At 37.8% G+C, this 12,505-nt stretch overlaps 1 protein-coding gene across 4 annotated transcripts in view; it reads left to right on the top strand.

The window, feature by feature from the left end:
• Nucleotides 1-7,000: 7,000 nt before the first annotated feature.
• GLRB (glycine receptor beta) overlaps nucleotides 7,001-12,505 on the top strand; it is an 88,023-nt gene continuing 82,518 nt past the window's right edge. Inside the window, exons 1-2 of one of the 4 annotated variants that reach the window (XM_035292805.3) lie at nucleotides 7,001-7,073; nucleotides 9,483-9,633. In XM_035292805.3, coding sequence (XP_035148696.1) covers nucleotides 9,512-9,633 — 122 coding nt within the window. In that variant the 5' untranslated portion in view covers nucleotides 7,001-7,073; nucleotides 9,483-9,511. Of the gene's footprint in view, nucleotides 7,074-7,442; nucleotides 7,789-7,893; nucleotides 8,062-9,482; nucleotides 9,634-12,505 lie in introns of those variants that run through there. The other 3 variants (XM_078366362.1, XM_017970179.4, XM_054252853.2) reach the window with 3 other exon arrangements.

Raw genomic sequence — 12,505 nt, 5'->3', positions numbered from 1 at the left:
GCCTACCCTCATGACCTAATTACCACACAAAGGCTCTACCTCCTAATACCACCACAATGGTGATTAGGACTTCAACATAGGAACTATTAGGGTACAAAAACATTCAGTCCATTGAACTGGGTTAAACAATGTTGACTTTTTTAAAAAAATTATAATATAACAGGCCATGTATGGTGACCCATGGCACTAAGCATCTAGCACTTTGGAAAGCCAAGGGAAGAGAATCACTTGAGCTCAGGAGTTTGGGACAAGCCTGGACAACATAGTGAGACTTTGCCTCTATAAAAAAAAATTTAATGTTTAAAAAGAAGCAACAAAAATTAATATGCTAAAATACTTTACATCTCAGATATTTAGAAAGAAAGACATTTTTACATTGACTTCTCTCTTTCTTTTTTTAATCCACACCATGAAGCATCCTGAGGGCTAATGTTGAATAGAACCTGCTTTAAAAAATGCTAACCTGAAGAGTTTTCTCCAAACATTTTATTCTAGTCCCATTTTTTTTCTAACCCAACCTAATGCTTTATTAATATTCCTCCTGGCACATTTCCCAGCCAGTCTAGCCTCATAACTGTATTTTTACCTCGGCTGATGCTATTACCCCAAAACAAATGTTCTTCTCCCTCTGCGCCAGGACTACATATACATTCTATTGATAAAGAAAAATTTAAACACTTGGCTAGAAAGATATAATCTCAAAACCCCCGGCAAACTTAAATACTTCCTCTTAATGATGATGACATGTTGGGAGCTTGCTCAGTGAGCCTAATTTTTCTTTTTCCTTTTTCTTTTTTTTGAGACAGGGTCTTACTACATTCCCTGGGCTGGAGTGCAGGAGTGTGATTTCAGCTCATTGCAACTTCAACCTCCTGAGCTCAGGAGATCCTCCTACAACAGCCTCCTAAGTAGCTGGGACCACATGTGTGCACCACCAGGCCTGGCTAATTTTTGTATGTTTTGTAGAGATGGGGTTTAGCCATGTTGCCCAGGTTGGTCTTGAACTCCTGGACTTAAGAGATCCACACACCTTGGCTAGGATTACAGGCGTAATCCACTGTGCCTGGCACAGGGAGGTTGTTTTTAAAGTGTTATTTTAGAACTCTAATGATTTGATAAATGCAAAGGTTTTCTTTCTATAGCTAATTTTTACTATTTGTGTAACTGTTGCCTGTTCACTTGCTTATTCTAAAAAAGTGACTAAAGTCGAGTGCTGGTTCTATATATATATTATAAATGGATTTTACTGGCATGGCTAATATAAAACATTTCCCACGAAGCCAGATTTAGAATTCACAATCTGTATGTTTGGAGCTTTTAGTTGAACGGTGTTAATATTAGAAGATCTGGAAGAAAACATTCTTTACATGGTCCTCATATAATGCTTCTGCAATATTAACTGTTTACCTAGATCTTAAAATAAGGAGAGAACAAAAAAAATCAAGATTGACATTATCGGCAATTTTCTAGAAGACAGATTTTTTATTGCTTAATAAACTAATTTGCAGATCTACTTTAGATTCCAGAAGAAGAGGACACATTATGATCACTTAGGACTTGAAATCCTGGCTTGTGGAGGATAGCATGACCTCTTCTCAGATCTGCAGAAATGCCGATGGGCAGATTCAGAAGAGGCAGCAATAACATTGTTAGGACTTGGTAAAAACTGCTTTTGGAAGAGATTCTGTTTGGGAAATTTGTGGGCCCGAGTTACTAGTCATCTGTTCCTGCACAGTAACTGTCATCATTGCTACGGAGGAATGTTTGGCTTGGAGCAGTCCTGAATAAGCTGCCTATCACATGTTGACCACAAAAGAAGAAGAATAAATATTGTGCACAAACTGATCTGTGGCTGACAGCTGCTTGGTAATACCCACTTGGATGTAAAGAATTTTGGCTAAAATTCCTGATTCTGTATTATGAGTATTGGCCTAGCCTTAATAGAACACTAAATAATCAATAGATTTATTTGTTTTTAGGCTATCCTGAAGCACATTAATAATAATGTCATTTTCATAGAGGAAAGTGATTTTTTTTTTGCTAAGAACTTAGAATATATGCCTAACTTATCTAAAAAGCTACGTCATAGCAGTGAATATTTTGACAATGCATTACAATCTTCCTATCTATTTTAAGTCCACACGTATCAAGCCACAGATGATTCTTCCCCATGGGGTAAGCACTGATGGCAGACTGGTACATACTAAGATGGGTCATTTGATTGTTTGGACTGTTTCCTCAATTAGATGAAAGACAGTGCGATGCTCAAATTTATACCTGGAAGTATCTTATTCACATTTCTTCTCTCTTCTCATATCATCACAACGATTGTGGTATTTTGGTTGAATAGTATTGCTATTCTGTGTATCATGAGATGTTATTAAATATACAATTTATAGTCACACGAAAATATTTTAAGGGCCCAGCTTCCATAATCAGACATATTTAGATACATATCTACCTCAATCCCTTACTAGTAAGCTGACTTTGGAAAAAATTAAATGATGCCTGAGGATCTTTATCTGTAAATTCCAACAAGAATAGTATTAACCCCATGAAGGCATTGAGAGATAATAAATTCAAAGTACTTTGCTCTCAATCGATGATGATGATCATTATTATTTTTGCTATTATTATGCCAAACAGAAAAAAATTAAATATAAAATGACTCGCATATTAGCTAATCTTTAAGGCAAGTTGGAGTTGGAGGAAAGCACAACCCCTTGGACTTCAATTTTTTAATTTTTAGTCAGTATTCTGTACAAAGACATCGATGTCTAAAAACTAAGCTTCTCTCACTGCCTATGTGCAATTGGACTCAGAGTCGTAATGTTGTAAAGGACATGAAAGATGAAATAATCCTGTCTCCTCCTCATCCAACTCTAATACTCTGGATAAGTTAATTTCCCCTTCCGAGCTTCTCCTCCAGTTTCTCATCAAAAATATGGATATGAAAATAACACGCAAGTAAATATCGAAGTTTTAAAAGCATAATGTAGAAAACTTTTTTGCAATTAACAGGTAATCAATAAAAGATGGCTATTATTCTTTAAAAGTTAGTTTAAAAATAATTAAGAAATTAGAGAACATTTTAGGGATAATATGCTGTTTGAGGAAAACATCTGGAGGTGATCTTTGGTTATTAAATATGAAATTATATTTTTATTATTCTAATAAGACTGGCTACACATCAACATTTCCTAATGTAAGTCTGTCTTTAAAATTTTATGAATAGTGTTTGCAAGATGCTGAATAACTGCCCCACTATTCTCATCATCTCCTGCTGCAATCTTTTCTTTATTTATATTTATTCTCCCATTATATATTTTGACAAATATTTAAAGATGGTGATTTGGAGGAGAACCACATTTAAAACAGCCGGATATATTTTTCTTGCAAATATCTGATCATTACAGTGGTAAATAGACTGAAGATTTGATGAAAAATCTCATGAATGACTATTACAGTGCAGGCTATCATTACAGAGGAACTATGACTCATGTAGACAGAATACAGAAAAAAATAATTTATATCTTTAAACCATGTTGTAAGGCTATTTAGGCAATGACAACAGTGATGAGTACTAATGTCATACACACAAAAATGATTTGGTGAGAATACTCTCTGTGTATCCAAAGTCTGATTTCTTAGTGTAACACAGATATTTAAGGCTGTATTTAGGTTTTATGATCAAATCAAATCAAATAAATACATCACAGGCCAGATGAAGTTGGATGCATAGAAAATAGGGTTCTTTGCTATGTGGGAGGCTGAGGTGAAAAGTTTGCTTGAGCACGAGAGGAGGAGGTTGCAGTGAGTCTAGATCGCACCACTGCACTGCAGCCTGGGCAACAGAGCCAGACAAAAAAAGAAAAAGAAAGAAAGAAGGAAAGAAAGAAACAGAGAGAGAGAGAGAGAGAAAGAAAGGAAGAGAAAGGAGAAAAAGAAAAACAACCAAAAAAGAAAATAAGGTTCTTAGTATTTACATGTAGACCTACAAAGTTTTTTCAGTGTAGGTATAAGAAAGAGATGGATAACAGGGTCCTAGTAAGCAAAAATCCATGGAGCCACAAAAATTAAAAATAAATAAATTAAAAAAAAACAACAGCAACAACAAAATTCTATCATTCCATTAAGCAAATAAAAACAAGTAAAAATAGAGGAGGGTAATTATTTGTGACTTTTCTTCTCTAGCAGATTTTTAATGTCAATTAAGCTGCTTATTTCGTAGAACAATTCTGCAAATTAGGCATTGTGGTTTTCATTTTGCTAATAAGAAAACATGAAATTTGAAGAGGTTAAGAAATGAGGCCAAGATTTACTCATTCATTCAACACTATTCTAGATGTGTGGGCAATGCAAATGGACAAAAATAGATACAAATCTTTGCCTTCATCAAGCTTACATTTCAGCAAGGAAACAGAGGCCATAAACTGTAAGTATATTGTATGATAAGCTGGGCGGTAATAAATACTACGAAAACAAAAAGAAAAGTGGGCGAGGGGGATTGGCAATTCTTGGATGGGAGAGAGTTTGCACTTTGAAATAACACTGGATAAATCTCTGTGAGATGGTGACATCTGGGTTGATGTTGAAGATAAGATGGAGGTAAGTGTGGTATTTTGGTTCCGGGGGGAAGCATTTTAGACAGAGGAGCCAGTAACCTAAGATGGAACCATACCTGGCATTAGCACGCTGAGAACCAGCAAGATTAGTGGGGCTGAAAGAGAAAGAGCAATTGGGAGAGAAGTCAGAGTCAGTGGGAGGAGATCTGTAACAACCGAAGGCTTGTAGACCATTGCAAACACTTTGGTTTATAATCAGAGTGAAATGGGGACTAATTGCTGGGTGTTGAGCTGAGGAATGACACAATATGACCTATGACATGTTTTAAAGGTATCACTCTGGTTGTGGTTTTGAGATTACTCAGGGATGGGAGAGGACAATGGGAGAGGCAGGGAGAGTAGCTAAAATGCTACTACAGGAATCTAAAGTAGAGATGAAGGTCACTCAGTCTAGGTTGGCTGCAGTCAAAATTATAAGAAGTAGCTGAATTCCTGTTATAATTAGAGAGTAAACAGGATTTCCTCAGAGATTTGGTTGTGAGGTGTGAGTAAATAAGAGAGGAATCAAGAACAACTTCATGATTTTTGGCCTGAGCAATTTTAAGGATGAGGTTGCCGTCAAGTGAGAAGGAGAAGGCTGAATGTGGGGCAGATTTTAGGGAGAACAATAGTTCAGCTTGGGACACATTGCGTTTGACATGTTTTTTAAATATGCAACTTGAGATGTCGAGAAGGCAGTTAGATATATTAGTCTGGAGCTCTGGAGAAACATCTTGTCAGGAGAAATAAATCTGGGAGCTATCAACAGGATTCAAAACCATGTGACAATGACATTAATAAAGGAGTGAATGTTGACAGAAACAAACAGAGAAAAGCAGATCCACACTTGACACAATTGGGGAAAAGAGGTTATTTCATGACATTATTTAGAAGCATCCCTTTTCACACTAAAATATAAAAGTTACATAAATATAGGTAAGCAGATCATCCACAAAGAAAAACTATTCAAAATTCTCAACTTGACCATTTTACAGGCCTAGAAAAAGTGCTTTTAGGGCATCAACTGTATTTCATAACCTTTGGGCAAAAAACCCACAAACCCATCCAAACTGCTGGACATGATTTTGTTATGAATAACCTAATTCTCCAATATAACATCTAAGGATGGCATAGAGACAGTACTAGGAAAGGTGAGTGAGTCAGTTGTAGGTATTTTCAGCATAGTTCTGCCAAATGTGTACATTAGAGTTTGTAAATAAATGATGTTTATTTTATTATAGGAATCGGAATATCCTATTATTCTAAACTCTTAATAATTTCTTGATTACTTGAAAACTAAATGTAAGGTTTTCTTCAACCTCTAAACTCCCCTGGTTGCATGAAAACTAATTCCTTTATTTTTCCTCATATAACCTATTCACCAGAAGTTGTATCTTTTGAAACGTGTATTATCGATATAGTTCTTTTTAATAAAGTGTTAAAATCCAAAGTTATATCCTGATTCCACTTTGGGGGGGTCCAATTATTATAGCTCTTTAAATAATGATCATTTTGGAATCTAAATAAGGTAATGATCACTTATTAATGATCACTATTCTTAGGCAGCAGAATATATCATGAAGCTTATAGAACATGATTATATACAGGAAATGTTCCTTTCCTCCATAGACTATGGGTGGAAAAATTTATTAGTGGATACATCTATAGGTCCATAATACAATGCTAAATGATGCTCACTTGAGAGGACAATGCTTTTTTAATAAAAAAAATCAATCAGGGTCTGGCGATGTGGGCTGGGGTGGCTCAAGCCTGTAATCTCATCAGTTTGGGAGGCTGAAGCAGGTGAATGGCTTGACAGAAAAGCTAGAGATCCTGTGGCAAAAAAAAAGAAAGGAAGGAAGAAAGAAAGAAAGAGGGAAGGAAGGAAGGAAGGAAGGAAGGAGGGAGGGAAGGAAGGAAGGAAGGAAGAAAGAAAGAAGAAAGAGAAAGAAAGAAGGAAAGAAAGAAAAAAAGAAGGAAAGAAAGAAAGAAAGAAAGAGAGAGAGAAAAGAAAAATAGCAAAGGGCAAGGGCCTGTGCCTATTGTCCCAGCTACTCTACTAGGGAGACTGAGACAAGAAGATCTCTTGATCTCCCAGAAGTTTAAGGCTGTGGATTGTGCCACTGCACTCCAGCCTGGGCAACAAAGTGAGATCCTGTTGCTTAAAAAATATAAATTAAAAAAATCAATCAGGCACGCATTCAAGAGGTAATAGGACAACTGTACCTGTTATCCAAGTAAGGGCTACTTCTTCACAACGATGAGGACAACGGCATTTTGTGATCATTAAGGCAGAGACCATATCTGGCTCTGATATGTAAATGTCACTGACTTTGAGTCTCTGGTAAATTTCTTTCAAGACCTGTTATGCTAAGTAAATCTCTTAATATAACTGAGTTTCAGATTCTTCATCTACAGAAGGGGAAGGATGACAAAACTTGCCCAGGAATGTGTTGAGGGCCACAAGAGGTAAGGCGAGTGAAAGGTGTTTTGAAACTGTCAAGTTCTGTACACATGTTAATTATGTAACAGATGTTAAAAATAGTATTACCTGCATGACTATATTGTCAGTAATTTTGACCAATTTAAGCTTGCTCAGAAAGGTCAGGCTTTTAGAAATTGGAAGACTCGGAGATTAAGTTGGATATCTGGATTCCAGTCACATGATGAAATTACAGAAAATGTGTTTTGTTCGCTTTGATCCAAGAAGGTCATTTGTTGTTCTGTTGTTGTTTGTTGCTAGTAGTCAAAAGCTGACCCCAAGCAACCCTACTCCTTGAAAGGTTTTTTCCATCTGTACCGACACCGTCATTCCCACCCTTCCCCCCCAACTCCTTCAGTCCCCCGAGGGTGGGGGGGGGACACATTTCTGCTCGGTAACCCCTCCAATGCCTGAAGGGGACCGTGCCGTGACGTTGCTCTGTTGGGACACCTCTTCCCTCCCCCACCCGCAGTCGTCAGGTTCCCGCGCGACCCGCGCAGTCCCCGCAGCGGCCCCGACCGCGGCGCGCCACGGCGCAGGCTCCGCGGCCAGAGCAGGCGCGTCAGCCGAGCTCGGCGGTGGCGCGGGCGGCCGGGACGCAGCTGCCCCCTCTCGGCGCCCGCTGCACCCCCAGCAGCCACCGCCACCTCGGCCCGGAGCCGCCAAGACCTCGCCCGGCCGTTGCGGGCAGGGGCGCCTCCGGTAAGTGCCAGGAGCTCCACGTAGGAGGGGAGGACGCGGGGTGGGGCGGCGGCGGTGGTCTGGGGACGGGAATAGACGCCTCTGCGGAAAGAGCGGGTCATGCCCGGGGCGGCGGAGCGTGAGGAGCACTGCAGCGTGCAGGGGAGGAGGCGCGCTGCCCTGCGCGGGAGAGGGGCGCGGGAGAGGGGCGCGCGGCGCCTGGCCGCGGCAGCCGGGTCCCCGCTGCAGTGGCGCCCGCGGAGATGCTTGGGTGGAGGGATGCAGAGGGCCGGGGTAATTAGGGAATGCAAGGGTGGCCAGGAGGGCTCTTTGCGTTGTTTTGTTTATGAGGATCTTCCAGCCAATGCAGCTGTCCCTCTTGAAAAACTGGTGGTGAGGACAGAGCAGAGTGTTGAATTTCTTTGTCGAACCCTTTAAACCCATAGGAGGGCCCGGCCTCCTTTTAGGGAGGTGGGGGCAAGGATGCGAAAGTGGGAGAAGTACCTGCAGCTGTGGGCAAAGGTGTCTGGAAGCAGGTGCCGCTGTCGGATGGGGGAAGGGAGCATCCAATGCTGTAAAGTTGCCAGAGAAGAACCTTGCGTTGTTGCTGTTTGTCTGATGAGCCCCCTCTGTTGTCTTCAATTTAAAGTACCCAGGGAGAAGCCTCTTTGGCTTGCCTCGAATGTGTGTAAAAGAGAAATATGAGGGGAAGAATCCTGGGGGGAAAAAGATGAAAAACAAGACAGAGGGAGAAGCAAATTTATGAGGAAGAGAAGGGAATTAAGTTAGCCTTGAAGAATATGACAGGTCTTTTACTCTGCAGAAAACAATGAAAGAGTAATTTATGTTTAGAAATGAAGGAGGCAGAAGAGGTTGAACTTCTTTAGTGTCAGTAGACGCTTAATTATTTTTTATTTATCAGACTCTCTGGCAAGAATATAGTTCTGATTTGAGCATGAAAATGTTATTAAAATATGGCTAGGATGATAATTTGAAAAAAAAGTACACTTGTTTTATTTCATATAATGTTACCTAGAATTTCTGAAGTTATGTTTTTGATGATAAATGTTAGCCAATAAGTAGGGAAGCTTTAAAGTTAACTTAAGAGGCAGCTTTTTGGGACAAAAAGGTAGCTTGCCAATTTAATGCGTTTAAATAAAAACAATGAATTTAGAATGTGAAACTCTTTGATACTAATTTTTTCTTTCATTTTTCAGCTTTTGAACACTTGGAATTGTCTTGTGCTTTAAAATAGATTGTTTTTGAAAAAATATACATACATATTTCAAACAATATAAAAATTTTAAGAAGTACTGCCAGTGTACTAGCCCAAGATAATCATGTTAAAGCATGCTTCCAGAGGCTTTCTAAACATATTTTGATATGCTGTGCAATTCAATATCAATTTACAGTTTTGTGTAGCTATAGAATCAGAAATTTTACACAGTAACCTATAATGTCTCGTTGGGATCTTGTTTTCTGTGTGCCATTATTTAAACTGACTTTTACTGCTATATAAAAAAGACTTTACAACTTCTATATAAAAATACCAAATATATTGTGAAGTATTACCATGTAGGACTGAGCAATGATCATTTGATGTACACATATACTTGCCCTTTGGGTAGTAATGATTATACTCCTTACTTAAAGGGACAGTCAGAGAGTTAGCATTTGCTTCATAAATGTAAATATTTTCTTGTTCTCTCTTGTAGATTGATCTTCTGAAATTTAAGTTTTCAAGATGAAGCTTTTATTGGCAACTGCTTTCTTAATTTTAATTTCCTTGTGGGTGGAAGAAGCCTATTCTAAGGAAAAGTCTTCAAAGAAAGGGAAGGGGAAAAAGAAGCAGTATCTATGCCCATCGTAGGTTCTTCATGTCTTATATTCTTATATGGAGAAATGTTATTGCATGTTTTATAAAAGTAAGAAGGTTTATGAAGACACACATCAACAAAACTTTTCATATCGGAATACATATCCATCTGTTTATAGATAGAAAATGATAGGGTGAAGAGAGATTTAGAATGTGAGAATTAATTCCCAGTGTTCAAGGTAGTTTTATAGTTTTTTTAAAATCATGACATGGGTTTATATAATTGTTATACATTGTTTACAAAAGTAGGAAAAAGTCACTCTTTCTTATGCTAAATATGCAACTTTAATTGGATACTGATATACTGTGTTTTGTGGAAATACCAGTTCAAAAAGTTTTTTAAAAATTCTTAAAATATTTAATAATTTTTCTTTTCTTTTCTTTTTTTTTTTTTTTGTATGATGGGGTTTCACCATCATGGCCAGGCTGGTCTTGAACTCCTGACCTCAGGTGATCCACCCACCTTGGCCTCCCAAAGTGCTAGGATTACAGGCATGAGCCACCACGCCTGGCCAATATTTAATAATATTTTATTTAAAAGTCAGATAAGTGAACTGTGATCTTAAAGTCCGTTTATATGTATGCATGGCAAAGGAGATTCGTATGATAGATCAATTTTCTATTTTAATAATTGTAAATAAGTAATATTAGGAAATTAGGATTTTTGTAAAAAGCAGGTCATTAACTTTGAAGTTACTTGAAAAAACAAAATCTAAATCTAACACAGCCCGCACGGAAGACAAAGTTTTGTCACGTGGAGTCTTTTTTTTTAGACAAAGTCTCGCTCTATCACCCAGGCTGGAGTGCAGTGGCACAGTATCGGCTCACTGCAACCTTCACCTCCTGGGTTCAAGTGATTTTCCTGCCTCAGCCTTCCAAGTAGCTGGGATTACAGGCATCCACCACCATACCTGGCACATTTTTGTATTTTTTAATAGAGACGGGGTTATGCCATGTTGACCAGGCTGGTCTCCAACTCCTGACCCCAGGTGATCTGCCCACCTTGGCCCCCCAAAGTGTTGGGATTGCAGGCGTGAGCCGCTGTGCCCCACTGAGTCTTTTTTTTTTAAATGGGAAAGATTAACATTACTGGTGAATGAAAGTAACATAGAGCAATTGTACAGTATATAAGCAAATAACTTTCTCAAAATATAATGTGTTTTTAGGTAAAAATGAAACATGCGGTGATTTGTAATAAAAATTAATTTTCTATTGCAGGTAATCTTCAATTAATATTCTCAAATATAATATTGATCATAGATAACATTTTATTTTATTCCACCATCATTATTATTTAAATATGTATTATTATAGTTTTACAGACGTCCTGTAAGAGATAAGTAGCATTTTAGGAAGTATATTTTGTAAAGAAAGGACACTAGAATGGTATTTTTTAATAGCTGTTTGTGCGAATTTGTGAGAGTAAAATTCTGGAGACAGTATCATGATCCACTTAACGTCTAGCATTAAATACAGCTGCATTTTAAGAGCTATCTCCTGATTTTCCCCCTTAATAGTACTGCTTATTCTAGAGCTGCAAGACAGTCTGATGTCAGGGTCCACTTTCTGGGTGTATGACACAATGGCCTTGAATTATGTTCGTGTGTCCCCTTTTGGCCATCTGCCCAGCTGGGTATGAACCGGGAACAATGGAGGCAGGTTCAGGAATAACCACTATCTACAACCATCTACACTGTTACAGTTTTTGTGCAGCAAGTTGGAAATGGACGTTGTCAGGCCCTAGTCTTCCCAAATGAAAGGACATTCATGTTTTAGGTATTCTTTACATTACCTTTTCTTTGATTAATGTTGGCATATTAATGCAAACTGTTGTCTATGTCTTATAGTGACAGTGATTCTATGTATGGAATCAAGCCATTTTGGGTTTCTCTATATGAGGAAGCTGATAAGGCTCTTGTTTTCCCCTGTACACTCACCCCCGCCACCTTACATCAAATGTCGTAATGAAATTATTCTGAAGATGGCAACAGCAAATCTTAGGACTACCATATATATTAAGAGAGAGTGTTTTAGAGGATATTCTATCTCTTTTCAGAACTGTATTATTAAATAGCTTTCTGTGTAGACTGTATATACTTAAACGGTGTTTATTATTATTTAAGACTGATTTTTAAAGTTAAATTTAGTAAATAAAGAGTATAACAATAAGAGTTCTCTTTTGATGAATATGATATCTTCAAGTGGAAGGCCCAACATATACCTGTTAAGCCCATACTTCAATATTTTAGATATGTTGAATAATTAACTGAAATTTCATCTTTGAATTTTTATATTATAGTCTTTTAAAAATAGTTATGAGACGAGATAAAGCCTTTTTAACAGTTGCAATGGGATGCTGCCAAAAGTCTGGCTTGTTATAAAGTGGATGTACGTTGGAAAGTTAGAGTTGTGTATTTTTCGTTTGAGCATTTTATTAAGAATTCCGATTTGATTATCACTAAATTAAGAGCTTCAGAAGACTAGGGTTGTCCCTGACTCTGATTGGATCTATTGTATCAAATTGCTTCAGATATCTTAATTAAGAATTTGAGCTATAATAATGGTCTGTGAAAGAATATGCAAATTGTATGTATCTTAGAGAATGATCCAGTTTGCTCAGCCTATTTAAGTTGCTTATTTATTAAACATCTTGATTAAGAGGAATATTTAAAATTGCAAAACCCAGAAATCAACTACAGACTACCCTAATACTCATCAGGATGGTGAAATTCTTGCCTAGGAGTGTTTTCATTTATTTGCACTTTTGTTTTTTTGAGTAGAGCCTATGAAGCAATGTGGGTACATATACATAAGCAGTCCATGTGTAGCAATCCGGAGTGAAATCTTCCAGTTTTACTGTTA

This window comes from Callithrix jacchus, chromosome 3, assembly GCF_049354715.1.
Source record: "Callithrix jacchus isolate 240 chromosome 3, calJac240_pri, whole genome shotgun sequence".
Classification (NCBI taxonomy): domain Eukaryota; kingdom Metazoa; phylum Chordata; class Mammalia; order Primates; family Cebidae; genus Callithrix; species Callithrix jacchus.
The sequence above is the reverse complement of the archived record's forward strand: the minus strand, read 5'-3'. Positions and strand labels throughout refer to the sequence as shown.